This window comes from Ictidomys tridecemlineatus, chromosome 4 (assembly GCF_052094955.1).
Source record: "Ictidomys tridecemlineatus isolate mIctTri1 chromosome 4, mIctTri1.hap1, whole genome shotgun sequence".
Lineage (NCBI taxonomy): Eukaryota > Metazoa > Chordata > Mammalia > Rodentia > Sciuridae > Ictidomys > Ictidomys tridecemlineatus.
Window position 1 is genome coordinate 18,467,894 of NC_135480.1, and position 16,334 is coordinate 18,484,227.

Here is a 16,334-nt window from a genome sequence, read left to right on the forward strand (position 1 = left end):
TTCTCACTCTGCAAAATGAGATTCAAAGAGGAATTGACCTCCCGGGGCTGAAAGGAGGATGAAGCAGTTTTATACGGTGCTTGGTGAGGTGCGGGTGGGTCTTTGCTCTATGGCGCTCTCTGTGCTTCTGAAAATTCTGCTCAGGAAAGGTCCTCATCAGACTGGACCCTCCCAGAAACTGAATTTGCCTTCTTGCAATAAAGCATTTGCAGAAGAAAGGGAGCAGCTTCCTGGTCAGCAGAGGAATTTTCCTCATCATTTCCTATCTGGGTGTCTCTTTCCTCTGCTGACACTGGATCTCCTTAACGCTTGTCACACTGAACATTAGATCTTCAGCAAGTTGAAAGATTCAGCGACTTGAAGAAGGCCTGTATTTCTAAGATGTGGGGAGTCCCGTGATGATCTTTCAAACAAAGGCTAAGATAGGCATGTCCTTAACATCATTAGGAGAATGAAGAGTAAGTAGGTATCTTCTGCCAGATGAGCTTATTATCCATAGCTGGTTAAGATAGGGCCTTTCTTCTCTCTGTCCTTGTAGCCTCCCTTATGTAGTCAGGTGACAGATAATCAGGTAATAAAAAGATGTTCATCAATTTATGTCTTTATTTATATTTTACTTTGAGTCCTTCATGTAGACTGAAGAGGGATCAGCAGCCTTTACCTGGGTGGTTCTAAAATGCCAGGGTAAGAAACACCCAGAAGTGTGCAAATGTGTAAAGCAAGTGGAGGGCGAGTAAATCAGGCTGCTTCCTAGATATGGCCCACTGCACTGCACAGGGACAGAAAGGGAGGAAAGAGCAAGGAGAGAAGGGAGCAGGGGCGAGTCTCCCAGAGCAACCAAGTCGTTTTCACCCCATTCTGTTTCAGTTTGATTTACATCAGTTTGTGTTGCCACTGGAAACCCTGATTCGCAGCTCAGCAAGCCTTTCTGTGAAGTCTGAGAAGAAAATTTTAATTCAGAGGCTACAGACCACAAAGGCAGGGACTTCGGGAGATCCAAAATATTCATGGTTTTCTCCAGTGCCATCTTATTTATGCTGAAAATGGTCAGGATGCACTCCAGTGTTAATCGTAAAATCGATTGTTGTCAAACGTTCAATCCCAGCTGTAAATAACAGTTACACGCTAAAATAATTGAGTTAATATTTTCAGCTAATAACTAGAATATCCAGTGCCCAGTGATGTAAAAGCTACAGACATGATCACATTTTGTAATTAACAGCATCAATTGGTATAAGATCTTTGGAACACAGGAGGGTTAAGAGGGACAAAGGGTAAATGGTTTTGCCAAAAGAAAGCTTGGCACAATCCCACCCCTGGAATTAATTCTCTTACTTATGCTTTTTGACATTACAGGCAATACCGTGCCTGCATTCTCAGTGACCTTGGACTCCATGGGAACATCTCACAATATTACGGAATTCTTCATGCTTGGTCTCTCGGAGAAGCCAGAGGTGCAGAGAATTCTCTTCATGGTCTTCCTGATGATTTACGTGGCCACAGTTGGGGGCAATGTGCTCATTGTGGTCACTATTGCCTCCAGCTCCATTCTGGCTTCCCCTATGTATTTTTTCCTGGCCAACCTGTCCTTTGTGGACACCTGTTATTCTTCTTCTCTGGCCCCTAAACTCATCGCTGACTCCTTGTATGAGGGCACAACCATTTCTTACGAAGGCTGCATGCTTCAACTCTTTGGAGCCCACTTTTTGGGAGGTGTTGAGATCATTCTGCTCACGGTGATGGCCTATGACCGCTATGTGGCCATCTGCAAGCCTCTGTACTATACAACCATCATGACCAGGCATCTCTGTGCCATGCTAGTAGGGGTGGCTTGGCTGGGGGGCTTCCTGCATTCCTCAATTCAACTCCTCCTGGTCCTTTGGTTGCCCTTCTGTGGGCCCAATGTGATTGATCACTTTGTGTGTGACTTGTACCCTTTGCTGGAGCTCGCCTGCACCAACACACATGTCATTGGTCTGCTGGTGGTGGCCAACAGTGGTGTGATCTGCCTGTTGAACTTCCTCATGCTGACTGCCTCCTACATGGTGATCCTGCACACCTTGAGGTCCCACAGTGCAGAGGGGAGACGCAAGGCCCTCTCCACCTGTGGGGCCCACTTCATGGTTGTGGCCTTGTTCTTTGTGCCCTGTATATTTATTTACATGCGCCCATCAAGCACTTTGCCAATAGACAAGCACATGGCAGTGTTCTACGGGATTCTGACACCTATGCTAAACCCACTCATTTACACCTTGAGGAATGAAGAGGTAAAAACTGCCGTAAGAAAGCTCTTTACACTGTAAGACATTGCAGGTGGGATGATAAACGGTAAATTGGGAATACAAGTGACTTAATTTCTGCAAATAAAACAACTGACACTTTTGGTACTGTAAATCATCTTATTCCATCATTCTTCTTCATGCACTTTCATGATTTATTTGGCCTTTTCACTTGCATTGCATAATTTCATTATAAAACAGCTGTATGGAATCCACAGGGCCTGAATTATTATTCATATTTTATAAATGAGGCAATGGGTGTTGTGTGATGTGGTTAATTGATTAATTAAGGTTATCTGGTTCTGAAGCTCAGTTATTTTGATCAATCATCTTTAAATAGCAATCCACATTAATAACTTTGAATCTGTGTGATAATTAACTGAGCCTTAGAGAAGGCAAGACATAACCTCATACCTTCAAGCTTATCCATGCCTTCCATGCCTGCAGCTTCTGTCCCTCCTGTCACCCTGTGTGGTGTCATCAATATAGCTGCTGCAGACAGTAGACATCTTGAGAGCTGCAGACAGATCAACCAGAGTCTGAATCTAATTTCCTATGTTTACTTGTGGCATGGCCTTGAGGAAGTGTCATATTTCTTTTTTTTAATATTTTTTAGTTGTCAGTGAATCTTTATTTTTTATTTACTTATATGTGGTGCTGAGAATCGAACCCAGTGCCTCACACATGCTAGGCAAGTGTTCCACCACTGAGCCACAATCCCCGCCCTCAAAAATGTCATATTTCTACAAGTCTTTGATGCTGCGTGGGCTCTCTCTCATCCAAAGAGGAGCTCCACGGAACAGGGTAGAGGAGAGTATGGCTGCAGAGTCACTAATCAAGACCTTCAGAGACCAAGGTGGAAGCATCTGATTTTATTGATAGTTACCAATCTATGTATACTTGGGCAGTAGCTAAGCAGGTTACAGGCAGCCACCAATACAATTTCTTGCCAACTGTCCTTGCAGCAACCAGTCAAGGAATGGGCTGTGAAGCAAACATTGTGACTGCAACACGTAGTCTTATGCCCAGGGCTGTGCCTACAGGGTGAGTGGTTTGCCGCTCAAACGCCTATTAGGGGGCGGGGGGACGCCCTTAACGTATGCCACCTATGCAGTACTCCATGCACCTGTCCCCAAGTGATGCCTATCTTTAAAGTAAAAGTCATGACATTTCAAATTCACATGTTCGATAAGGTTGTGTTTGTCTTCACGTGTCTGGCTTATTTCACTTAGCATAACCTCCCCCAGGTCTACCCACATGTAGCAATGCCAGGGCGCTCATTCCTCTTTTTAAGGTATTAACTGTATACCTCAATTAAGCTCCGGGCAAATAGTGAAGGTAGTATATGTTCCAAAGTGTTATTGTGAAAACTTCATGATCTATACAGTTTTAAATGCACTCTCTGGCACAAAGTAACCTCCCAGGATGTTTATTTGATATTATCATGTCTACTTTAAGCTTTTCCTAAACCCTCCATAAAGTGCCTGCTCTCCTGTCTCTGCTGGGTTTGAAATATGCATGCTTATAGAAGGATATTTTTGTGTGAGTGATGCAAAGAGGCATTTCCTTTTGTTTTTTATAGTTCTTCTTTTTTCAGACACCAAAGGTTTCTTGTGTTCTGGAATCTGGAACACATGCTCATGTTTATTTCATCTTTTTCTTAGTTTTACAAGCTCTGCATATATTCTTTTCAAACTTTACCTTTTTTAAACTTGTGCATATTAATTATACACAATAGTAGTTTTCATTGTGGTATATAATATACACACAAAAATATAATCTCATCAACCTCATTCCCCAACACTGCTCCCAGGTTCCTCTCCTCCCTCCCCAACCCCCTACTCATCTCCCTCTAATTTCATGGAGTCCCTTTCTTACATAATATTTTTCCTTCTAGCTTCCACAAAGAAGAGAAAACTTCTCTTTCTGAATCTGACTTATTTTTCTCAAAATTATATTTTGCTCTAGTTCCACCTATTTTCTTGCAAATGACATTATACAGTGGCATTTTTATTCAGCCAAAGGCTTCCATATTTCTATTTCTTGTTTGACAAATAATCTGTAACTTACCAGGTTGCAACGTATCCTCTGCTTTTGTAGGCTTCAGGATTTGAACCCAGAGACGTGCACATGCTAGATAAGTGTTCCACCACTGATCTACACTGTCAGCCCCATGCCACATTTGTACAAAGAAAAAGTCTAACAAGATGAAAACTAATATGAAAGGAAATATTTTTATTATTAGATGTAATATTTAAAATTAGTTCCTAAGAGCCAACAAATTTGGGAGCTTAAAAAGAAATAGCACTTGGACTGGGGATGTGGCTCAAGTGGTAACTCACTCGCCTGGCATGTGTGGGGTGCTGGGTTCGATTCTCAGCACCACATAAAATCAAATAAAGATGTTGTGTCCACCAAAAACTGAAAAATAAATATTAAAAAATATTCTCTCTCTCTCTCCCTCTCTTTTTTCTCTCTTTAAAAAAAGAAAGAAAGAAATAGCTCTTGCTTGACCCTTAAGTTTCTGTGTCTATTAAAAAAAAACAGAACTTTTAGGCAAAGAAAATATTGTCATCTTTTGTTTAATCACCTTTTCATAGGCTAATTAATAATAGCCTACCAAAATAACTAAATTAATAATAATTGAATATCTTGCCCATTCATATAGAAACATACATGAGTGGGAGTTTGACTCAGTCATGGTAAACAAATGTGGAGTTCTTTGAGGGACTTAAAATAAAATTAGGTTCTTGTTTTACAGAACTATGAAAATAAATTTTAGATTAAAAAATTCCAAACTCAAAAATTCCTTTTTAAAAATTCATCAGAAGACAATATTTGAGAATATATTCATGACCTAGGACAGAATGATAAGAAGACACCATAGACAGTTAAAAGAGCAGTCACTACTTGGGAGGGTATATTTGTGATCTATATAACTACCAAAAAAGCAGAATGCAAAAATCACAACTAAAAGTAAGAAGAAAAGTTAAACAATCAATAGATTAAAAAGCAAATGCATGAATAAGAAATTTATACTTGCTATGAACATTTTAAAAGATGCCCAACTTCAGTGGTAATCAGGACAATGCCAAGTTATTGTAACTAGGAAATACCATTGTTACATATTAGCTTGGCAAAGACTAAAACACTTGACATTATCAATGTAGCTAAAGATGAGAAGTGGCAGGCTTTCTCACACTGCTGGTGACATTCACCACAGAAAGCTACTCCATGGAAATTATTCAAGATAAAAAACAAACATTTGGTCCACTTACAGGTGTTTATTTAGAAAAACTCTGATGAATGTGCACATGGGAACATACAAGGGTATTCATAATGGAATCTTCATAATAAAAGAGAATACTTTAATAAAATATGGCAGATCTGATGGGTAATAGCACACCAGTGAAAAAGAAAGACGCTGAATCTCTGCCAATGAAGATTTGTCTGAAAAGCTTAAAACTGAGTGAAGAAGTGAGGTGAAAAATGGTGCATCTAGTATGTCAGCATCAAACACAATATTATCTTGTTTCTATGGGTGAATGTGTGTGTGTGTGCGTGTGTGCACTTATGTTTATGAAGACAAGTGCCATTTTTAAAGAAAGGACTGAAAAAAATACTATGAAATTCATAATCATAGTTTTTTTAGTCATGAGAAATAGGAAAGGAGCCTATTTTATTTTATATCTTAGTTTTAAATTTAATTTTAAAAAGATAATAATTGTATATATAGTATCATAATGAAAGTGAAAAATAAACATAAGTACAGATATGTTTTTTATTCTATCATTCAGAATTGCGGTTTAATGGTGATAGAAAATGGTGATTTTTGCTCCTCCTTCAAAATGAAGAAATTCTGATGATGCCTGGCTCCTGAGTCAATGAATTCCTAAAGTGCCTACATATTTAACAGCATCTGTGCTCACTCTGACTTATTCTCCCAGTTGAGGCTGGTCCTTCCAATGCTCCCATCACTTCCTCTAAACCCACCAGCTCCAGGACCCTTTTATTGTCAATTGATGCTCTGTTGTTATAACTGACTTCATCTACAGACTTGGTTAAGCCCCTGCTAGCCTGAAAGATGAAAAGGACACTCTGAGTGTAAATTAGTTCTTTGTTCGGCTTACGAAGCATCTTAAGCAAGAAGCACCTTTCAGATGCTCCATTTCCTTGTCCAAATACAGGTATGTTATTCCTTAGGTTATGCCCCAGTAAAAGGAGAGTGCACCCAGAAACAGTAGTAGCTGCCTAGTGACGGAAGTGTGATAAATGCTAGTTCCAAAAGGGGAAACAGAAGAATCAATACTAAAAATTACCTAAACCTCCAGATTTTAAGTGCTGTAAAAAGAATAGTAGTGAGTACAAAGGGAGAATATCTGTAATTTGAAATTTTTCTTTTATGATTCTTTCTTATGTGGCCACTGGCAAAGAACTTAAAAATAGGATTTATTTTGTTCACCTCTCTGAAAACCTGTTCATCATGTGAAGTTTCTTTCTTCATGGAAAATATTAGGATGAGTACATATTTTATGGTTTACGTATGAGATGTCCCACAAAAGCTCTTGCGTGAAATAATTCAATAATCTTTAGAGCTGAAATGATTAGATTAAGAAGCATAAGCTAGGGGCTGGGTTTGTGGCTCAGTGGTAGAGTGCTTGCCTAGCGTGTGTGAGGTGCTGGGTTCGATCCTCAGCAACACATAAAAATAAATAAAATAAAGATTTTTTTAAAAAAGAAGCATAAGCTAATATGTGGATTGACCCACTGATGTGGACTAAGTGGGTGGTAACTGTAGGCAGGTAGGTGTGGCTGGAGGAAGTAGGTCACTTGGGGCTTTGCCTTTGAGGTTTATAGTTTGACCACTGTGATTGGATCTCTTCCTCTGTCTCCTGGTTTTCAGTTCCTGAGCTGATTTCCTCAGTCATACCTTTCCACCATGAGTTCCACCTCACTCAGGCCCAGAGCCATGGAATGGGCAGATCATGGACTGAGCCTCTAAAGCTGTGAAGCACAATTAACTTTTCTTCCTCTAAATTGTTCTAGCCAGGTATTTTAGTCAGCGTGAGGAAAAGCTGACTAAAACAACGTATTTCTGTGAAATACGATTGATGATCTTTTTCTTTTGTTTCTAGTGTATCACTTTGAAAGCGGCAGGCTATTTCTTCAAACTCAAAGATTAAAGAAAGAGAGAGAAATAATTTCAAAGACGTTTCCTGTTACGCGAGAATTATGGAGTTATAGATTACTGACAAATCACTAGCTGACTCTTTGAAGACAACATTTTCAGCCAGGTCTGTTTGTGAAAGCAGATGAATTCAGGGGGATTTCAAAAAAGAGAATTTCAAATAAAATATTAGAAATTTAAACAAACATAGAAAATAAACTCATTTGTTTATATCTGGGGGAATCATTGTGAGGTTGGGTGAAGCACAAGGGCTTTGAGTTAGATTGACTGAGACTGGAATTCTGCCTAAGCCAAATTTTAGTGAAATAAAATATCAAGCTCATTTAATTAGATTTTAAGAGTTCTTAGCACTGACAAGATGGTGATAAGAGATAACACATATGTTTAATTAGCTCAATTTATCCATTTTGCAATGTATATCTATATATTTCATCAGGCCATACACGTGATGTATGGTTTCTTCTAAAACTCTTACTCTATGATATCAAAGCATCTGCAGTTTCTAAATCTTTTAGTATTTCATTATGTTCATGATTAGGATTTTTTTCTATGATCCAGATTTGAGAACATTATCATTCAGTTCTGTGACACAACTTGTTCTTACACTTGTAATTTCCTGTAACAGCTGTTTTCAGAACTTTCTTCTCCTTTGTTTCTGTCTAAAATCCAACTTCAGTGTTCAGATATTTTCAGCTTTAACACTTCAAGATTTGTTCATTTTCTGTCTTTTGTGCCAGCCAATTCTTCTTCCACTTCCTTTTGTGGATAATTATACACTACAAGGAATGAATAGTAGAGATGCAATTGTCAAAATAAGCTTCTTGGTGAAAATGCTCTTTGTGTGACTGTGTTAAGTGAAAAGTTTTCTATTGCTGTAATGGAACTTCTGTTAACCTCTCAAACTCAGGAAGATAAGAAAAGTGTATTTTGATGAATGTACTTTTAAAGAAACTTCCTACTGCTCTATAGTCTTTTCATGTGTAGTTTCTGTTCCTCTTTCACAATAAAACTTCAGTATGGCTGTAATGAAGAGCATAAAAGGAGAAATATTGCCCTTGATATGTGTCACACCACAGTGAGGCTGACAATCTGAATCTTTGGTAGTTTTGCCCTCATATACCCATTCAAGAAAATATTAAAAATTATATTTTATGAGTGTATTGGTATAAAGATGAATATAACCCAAGTTGGATTTGGATCATATTTATTCTTTTTTTCAAGAAATGAAGCAATGCACAGATTCCTTAAAGTATCATGGTCTCTTGGCACTATCTCCCTGTATGGGCTAATAATAAAAATTGATATATCCACCAATGTACGGGTGGATAAAGAAACTGTGATGTATATGCAAATCAAACCCATATGTAATAATGTGTATGTATAATAGAATAATATTCAGCCATAAAGAGAATGAAATTCTGTTATTTGTAGCAACATGAACAGAACTAGAGGACATTATGTAAGGGACATAAAAAAGACACTGCATGTTCTCACCATGTGAAAGCTAAAAAAGTTGATTGCAAAGAGGTTTCAAGTAGAACAGTGGCTGCTGGAGTCTAGGAAGCATGTGGAAGAGGAGGAGGAACAGAAGGTTGGATAATGAGAACCAAAATGTACTTTCTTATGGCTTAGATATGAGGTGTCCTCCAAAGGCTCCTGTGTCAATGCAGGAATATTCAGAGGTGGAATGATTCTGAGAGCTGAGGATTAATGTAGTTCACAATTTATTACATATTTCATAAAGAATTAGAAGAGAGGAATTTAAAGATTCCCATTGTAAAAAGTAATAATATTTAAGAAGGTGGAAATTCTAAATACCCTAATTTGATTATTTTATACACTCTACATATACTGAATGATCACACTGTACAGAAATATATATGATTATATGCCAATTAAAATTTTGATGCACAGAGGATAATTGACCATCCCAATTTTAATGAGTTAAGGAGAATAGAGCTTTATAAAATATCACTCAATATTCTTGCCTAGTGCACTACCCACAGAGCTTATTTGTCATCAGCTTTCATCATTTGATTCCAGAGCTTCTTCAGAACCTTTTTCACTTCCTCATTCCTGAAGGTGTAGATCAAAGGGTTTAACATAGGTGTCACTAGGGTAAAAACCACAGTCATAGCCTTGTCAGAGGGAAAGGAGGCCACAGGTCTGAGGTACAGGTATGAACAAGGTACAAAGAATAGGATGACAACTGTGACATGAGAGGCACAGGTAGACAGGGCTTTGCGGCGACCTTCAGAGCTGTGAGACCTCAGGGAACGCAGGATGATGACATAGGAAGCCACCAGCATGGAGAAGATGATCAAACACAGGGACCCACTGTTGGCAGCAATCAGGGCCCCAAAGTGTGGGTGTCTGTGCAGGCCAGCTCCAGGAGAGGAATTAAGTCACATATAAAGTGGTCAATGACATTGGGTCCACAGAACGGTAACTGAGCCATAAACAAAATCTGTATCCCTCCATGAATAAACCCCAAGACCCCAGCCGCCCCCACCAGGAAACCACACACCTGCCGGTTCATGATGGTCATGTAGTGCAAGGGCTTACAGATGGCCACATAGCGGTTATAGGCCATGGCCATTAACAGGATGATCTCAGCTGCAGCAAAAAAGTGTTCAGCAAAGAGCTGAGTCATGCAGCCACTGAAGGATATGGTGTTCTTTTCAGAGATCAAGTCAAAGATCATTTTGGGTGCTATGGAAGAAGCGTAGAAACCATCTATAATGGACAAACAAGACAGAAAGAAGTACATGGGAGAGCCCAGGGCTGGGCTGATGAAGATGGTGATGGAGATGAGCATATTACCTGCCAGTGTGATCAAATAGGTCAGTAGAAACTCAGTAAATAAGAGTTTCTGCAGTTGTGGATTTGGGGTCAGGCCCAGCAAGATGAATTCTGTTACATTGCTCATCTTTCTTATCAAGTTAGCTTGTGTTGGGGCATATCATGGTTCATCTGGAAAAAAAAATCACAACATTTCTGAGTTATGACATTTCAAATTCTGTGTTAAAGTACTCCATTGCCTTGTGAGACCTGGTCTTGCAATGGATGGAGTTAGACTTTATTTATATCAGCTGTTTTGCAGGTAGTTGTAAAGAACAGAAGGAGGTTAGATTTCTCTTGATTCATTTTTATAAAATAGTGACAATACCTTAGAGGTACCACAAGAAAGCAAGATGCTCTTATGAACATTGACTTATGTTTGGCTTCTGAAAATTCTTTCTCTAAAAAATCTCAAAGATGGCTTTCTTTCATTGCTGGGAGGATTCAAATATCATAACAATTATTTTTAAGTTCTATTTCTTTATCTTCATGGATATGATATATGAACACAATATTTTATTAAAGTCAACTGTATCCTATATCAGGGTGTCAAGTGTCTTTGATCTAAACCATCTATGTTTTTTGACCTTTGGTTCCTCTACCTCATATGAATGCACATGAACATAGAGATAGACCTGCAGATAGAGGTGTTTTTTTTTTCTTTTTCTGAATGCCAAGGAATTGTCTTTACTACATATCAGTGAGAACAATTCATTCTAAAGCTCCAGATATTGTGCCTGTCTCTATGCCACCCTTTCATGCTACGTCTTTCTACACCTTTGGATATGGATGTAAATGGTACAAGATTCTCCTGAAAGTTCACAACAATTCACAAATAAATTTTCTTTGCATTTTTTGGAATTTTAATAGATACAGTGCTATGCTCTGGATTAGATATATTTCCCCACTCACATTTTACAAATGGAACTAAAAGAAACATGAATTTACCCTGAATTTTCTATTGACAAGACATATATATTAGGATCTGATAAGAGGATACAATTATCATAGTTACCATAAATTCATTAAGTTAAATCTATTTGTTATTTTCATGGCTAACTTATGGAAGTATTGAATATATGCAAAAATTTAAAAAATATTCCTTTTTATTGAATTACCTAGGCCTGGGTTTTCAAGATTAAATTCATATTGTTACAAACGAGCATTGGGTATTTTATTTTTTTCTCAGCTTTTTATACTTCTTTTCCCAATTCCTGCCCCAAATCATCCATAACCACATAATTAAAAAAAAATCTAGACACACAAGTCAGCCTCAAGACCACTCAGCTTCCATAAAAGTGTGAAAAAAAATGTCTTTGGTGGCAGGGAAGCTCTATGCCTGAATAGTTTCCTTTCTATTTTGACTCTTGTGGATGATAAATGCAGTTATTAATTTTTCTTTTTTTATGACTTAATTCACAGTCTTATTTTAAAGTGGCAAATGAAAGTCAGGTAAAGGGGAAATTTTTAAACCTTTACAATCAGAACTCTACAGATTCAGTGTATTTAGTGAGGCATTAATATTATCCACAATGGCTTAAAAGTGACTCCAGTCATTCTTACCAGCAACTGATTTGGAAAAAAATGCAGATCATATTTTCCACTGATATTTTCAATGGAAATTTGTGTCCAAATTCATTTTCATAATAAAATACTAAACTTCCAATCAAATATGTATTTACAAAAACAACTTCAGAGAAAATAAGTTGGATCAATCAAGTTACTCTGCTGAAATTTTTGGAGAAAAAGGTTTAGCTTTCACTAACCTGGGTCTGGTGATGGTGGAATTCTCTGTTGATGTTTTCTTCCCCTCTGGGAATTTGCAATCCGTGGACTCCATGACCTAAGACTGGAATTAATGTCACTTTAGACAATTCTCCAATGTGGACCTTTTAGTGTATTTGGTTCCATTGTCAGTCTGAATTTACTCAGAAAACTGAACAATTTTAGTTAGGAAACTTTGATAACTCTAGTACTTAATTTCTGCTCATTTCTTTGGTTTCTTATGAAAGCATAAATGAATCTTCTGTATTAATTTTTCAGAAAAACACATTTTCAGGTAGTTTGAACTATATCCAATTCAAATTAAAAACAAAAGGAATACAGCCTAATTATCCAAATAAGGGAAAGTCATTAAAAACAACAACAAAACATAAGTGAATCTCATGGTTTGAACGTTGTTTTCTCAATCAATTTCACCAAACTATTCCTTCCTAAGAGCCTAGGAGCAATGTGGAGAGGGGATTCCTCTCATCCTAACTCAAGTTCTCAGCTCAGGAGTGGAGCCTCGCAAACACGTCTCCATCTTGTAGATCATGGCTCTGCTGCTGTCAGTGGCTCACGAACCCTTTATTATAATTCTCTCCTCGTGGACTCTAGAGAGATGTTTAAATTGACTTTCACAGACTGCTGGGTTTGGAAATGCTTTGACCTCTCAAGTACCCATGAGAATCCGTAATTGGCTCTGCTGATTTCCAAGGCAACAGTAATAGTCCTCTGCTTACTCCCCCTTGATACCCATAAACATCAGTAGTGGCTAGTTTTAGAAAGTTACTTAAGGTGGGGCTAAAAGTATGTCCAGGCTACAGTTTAGGATGAAATTTAGTAATAAAATTAGGAAAATTCATTATTGGGTTTGTTTTTTGTTTTGTTTTGTCTAATTGTGACTTTTTGAGCATGGCCTAGGATTTGGGTTGGTTTAGGCATAAAACCAGAGAATAATTCTTCTCTGAAACATGATTGGTGTCAAAGGTATGGTTGCTCAGAAGGATGGAACTGCCAAGACTCTGTGTCTGACGATGCTTGAAGATTGTGCATTCTTATTGGTGACTGAAGAGATGTAGATGGCAGCATCCCAGCTACCCAAGACTGCATAATTTTAAACCCATAAGGTTGTCAAGTTATTTCAAGGGAATTTCAGAGATGACACATTTCCCCGGCTAATGGAAAGAGAGAATACTGATTCTTAGACTTAGGCATCATGTTTCCAACAGTAGCTATTGATAACACCACAGTCCCTTGAACACTGTGGATAAAGACACACAGAGCACTCTGGAAAGGAGTTATCTTGTCTCCTGCATCTTCTGAGGTGATGACAAATGGCTGCAACCTCACCTGGAAACACTCTTTTTTGCTATTAACCTTTAAATGAAACTGAGGCATTCCTGAAGTCCAAGACAGAATAGGAAAGAGTCTCCTCTGCTCTCAGTAATTGTCAGTTTATTGCCCTTATGTACCCCCAACAACACTTACAGTCCTCCTCTCATTTATTATTTTCTTAGTCAATTTTGATTGTAATGGTAAAAAGGATAATAAAGATATGCATTAGAGACTAAATACATAATAAATTTCCATAACCAAGCAAAACAGATACATTATATGATAAAAAATAATAAAAATGCAACGAAAGTTCAAGAAAACTAAAATTACAGTACAAATATTAATATGCTATCAATTTTATAGCAATGGAACAATTTTACATAATTCAAACTTGGTATCTGTTGAATGAACACTCTTCTGTTCTTTTCAGTTAGCTTAGGGTAACTAACACTCTACTCTCTATTTCTTTGAGTTTGAATTTGTGAGATATTTTATATGAGTGGCATAATGGGGTATTTGATCCCCTATAACAGTTTGGTTTTTTTTTTATTTCATTTAGCATGGTATATTCAAGCTTTATCCCTATAAAGAAAAAAAAATCCTTATAAAGAAAGTTTCACATGATAAGGTTTCCTTCTTTTGTAAGACTTAAGAGCATTCCATTGAATATATATTCCACAATTTATTTATCCATTCATCTACATAAGAATGTTGAAAATTTTTACTTCTTTAACCATCCCACAATAATTAACAGACTGACTATAGATATTTCTTATGTTTTCTTTATGTCAATTCTTTAATTTTATGGAGTTTTTTTTCCCCTGTCCTTTTGGGGTACTATAAATTGAACTGAGGGGTGCTTAAACAATGAGCTACAGTCCCAGCCCTTTCTTATTTTTTTCATTTGGGGTCTCACTAAGTTTCTTGGGGCCAGGCTCAGTTGCTAAGGCTGGCCTTGAACCTGTGATCTTCTGCCTCAGCCTCCCCCGTTGCTGGGATCACAGGTGTACCCCACATGTCTTGTTTGTCTTTTGTTTTGAAATAGTTTTAGACATTAAGAAAGTTGAACTCTTATTTCAATTCATTCATATAAATACTCAGAAGTGGGGTTTGTGTATCATATGGTAGTTTGATTTTTAACAATTGAGGAATCTTCTTTCTGTTTTCCATAGCAGCTGCCCCATTTCCACCAACAGTGTCCACAGCTGCTGGGAACAGGCCTGAAGCTGAATCTAAGTGGACTGGTCTGGAAGTGGGACAAGCTGAAGGTCTGAAGCTGCTGGGGTCAGCCTGCTGGTGCTGTGGGTTTGGAGAGCAGGCCAGCTGTGCAGTCATTGCTGGGTTTGATTGACGCAGGTATTCATGGCAAAGCCCAGGACTCACTTCCCTCTACTTCCCCCAGGAAAAGCAGATCTCTTTCCCTGCCGTGCTGCTTGTGTTGGGGGAGAGGGTGATGCAGGTATTGCAAAAATTTCTCTTACATCACTTGCCACGTGTCTTTTCTTGTTTCTGTGCTAAACCAGGAGCTATAAGTTCTCTCCTAGTTTTCTAAGCTTCTTTGAGGAGCTTTTGTATATTTGATAGTTGTTCAAATGGTGTTTATGAGATGACAAAGGGAATACAGACTCTTATTCTTCTATCTTCTGGTTTCAATGTGGATACTATTATTGATGAAGAAACTAATGATTTAAAGGATGATTTTGTTTTGTTCTCTATTTTCTTGACATGTACCAAGCATAGTCTTCCAAGATTCAAGAGAAACTTATGGGATATAGATCATAGGGAATTGGTGAAAATTGGAAAATAGGCTGAGAAGAACATGTAGGAAAAAAGACCTGTATGAGGGAATATGCTCTGGAGCCTTTGCAGTCCTAGCTCTCATCTGAGGTCATAATTTTTCTTGGCACTGTTGTAGTACAAAGTTGTATAATTTTCTCTAGTATTGCCTTTTATAGTAGGTAATGGGAATAGGAGGAAGTTATATAAATTTGTGTTTTATATATGACATTTAGTTACATTGAATCATAAAAGTCCGTATATGGGCTTGGTTTTATACAGATTGCTAACCCAGGCACAGTGGTGCACATCTGTATTGTCAGCAGCTTGGGAGGCTGAGGCAGGAGGATCACAAGTTCAAAGCCTGACAGCAAAATTTAGGTGCTAAGCAACTCAGTGAGACCCTGTCTTTAAATAAAATACAAAATAAGGCTGGGGATGTTGCTCAGTGGTTGAGTACCCCTGAGTTCAATCTTTGATACAAAAAAGAATAACACACACACACACACACACACACACACACACACACACACATTGCTATTTAAACATCCTATGCTATTTGAGAATCAAGAGAATTGCAAAAGTTATGTTAAATGTATTCACATTAATACCAATATGTCTTTTAAAGGACGAAGTTAGTGGGTGCATTAGTTAGGATAAGCTGCATTTTGCTAGGGTAACAAAACCAAGTCTTAGTGGTTTAACATATACAATCTTATTTCCTGTTCATCCTCTAGGTTTGGGTGTTTCTGTAGCACAACTCTCCTCCATGTGGGTACCCAGGGATCCAGGTTGTTTTTCTGTATGGCCTTTCCAGCTCAGTATGTCTTTTAGCCTTGTTACAGGAGGGAAAAAGAAGGCTGGGGAATAAAAATTGGCTGCTAAGTAGTTCTGCCTGAAAGTGACACATATCAATAATTTCCCCAAACGTAGTCCTGCTTCAAAAGTACGTTGGCTGGAAAGTAAGGCTGCTTCACAGTGGTATTTCATGATCATCAATTGGGTTGACCATGAGCAAGAAGAACTCATGTCTCATTTGGAATGAATAGTTTACTAACCTGCTGAAAGTCATCTGCATGTAATATATACTTAACAAAAGATGTAGGATGGCCAGGGAGTTCTTTGGGTTTCGTTTTTATAATGACAGAAGC

General features: G+C 37.9%; 1 protein-coding gene and 1 pseudogene across 1 annotated transcript; one reads left to right on the forward strand and one right to left on the reverse strand.

Moving 5' to 3' along the window:
* The first annotated feature begins 1,394 nt into the window (after nt 1-1,394).
* Nucleotides 1,395-5,571, forward strand: LOC101967866 (olfactory receptor 4C3). The gene is made up of 2 exons (XM_005329954.3): nt 1,395-2,295; nt 5,516-5,571. The coding sequence occupies exons 1-2, from the start codon at nt 1,395-1,397 to the stop codon at nt 5,569-5,571; spliced, it is 957 nt and encodes a 318-aa protein (XP_005330011.2).
* A 3,905-nt stretch (nt 5,572-9,476) lies between these two features.
* On the reverse strand, nt 9,477-10,396 carry LOC144376759 (olfactory receptor 4C45-like; annotated as a pseudogene).
* Between the last annotated feature and the right edge of the window lie 5,938 nt (nt 10,397-16,334).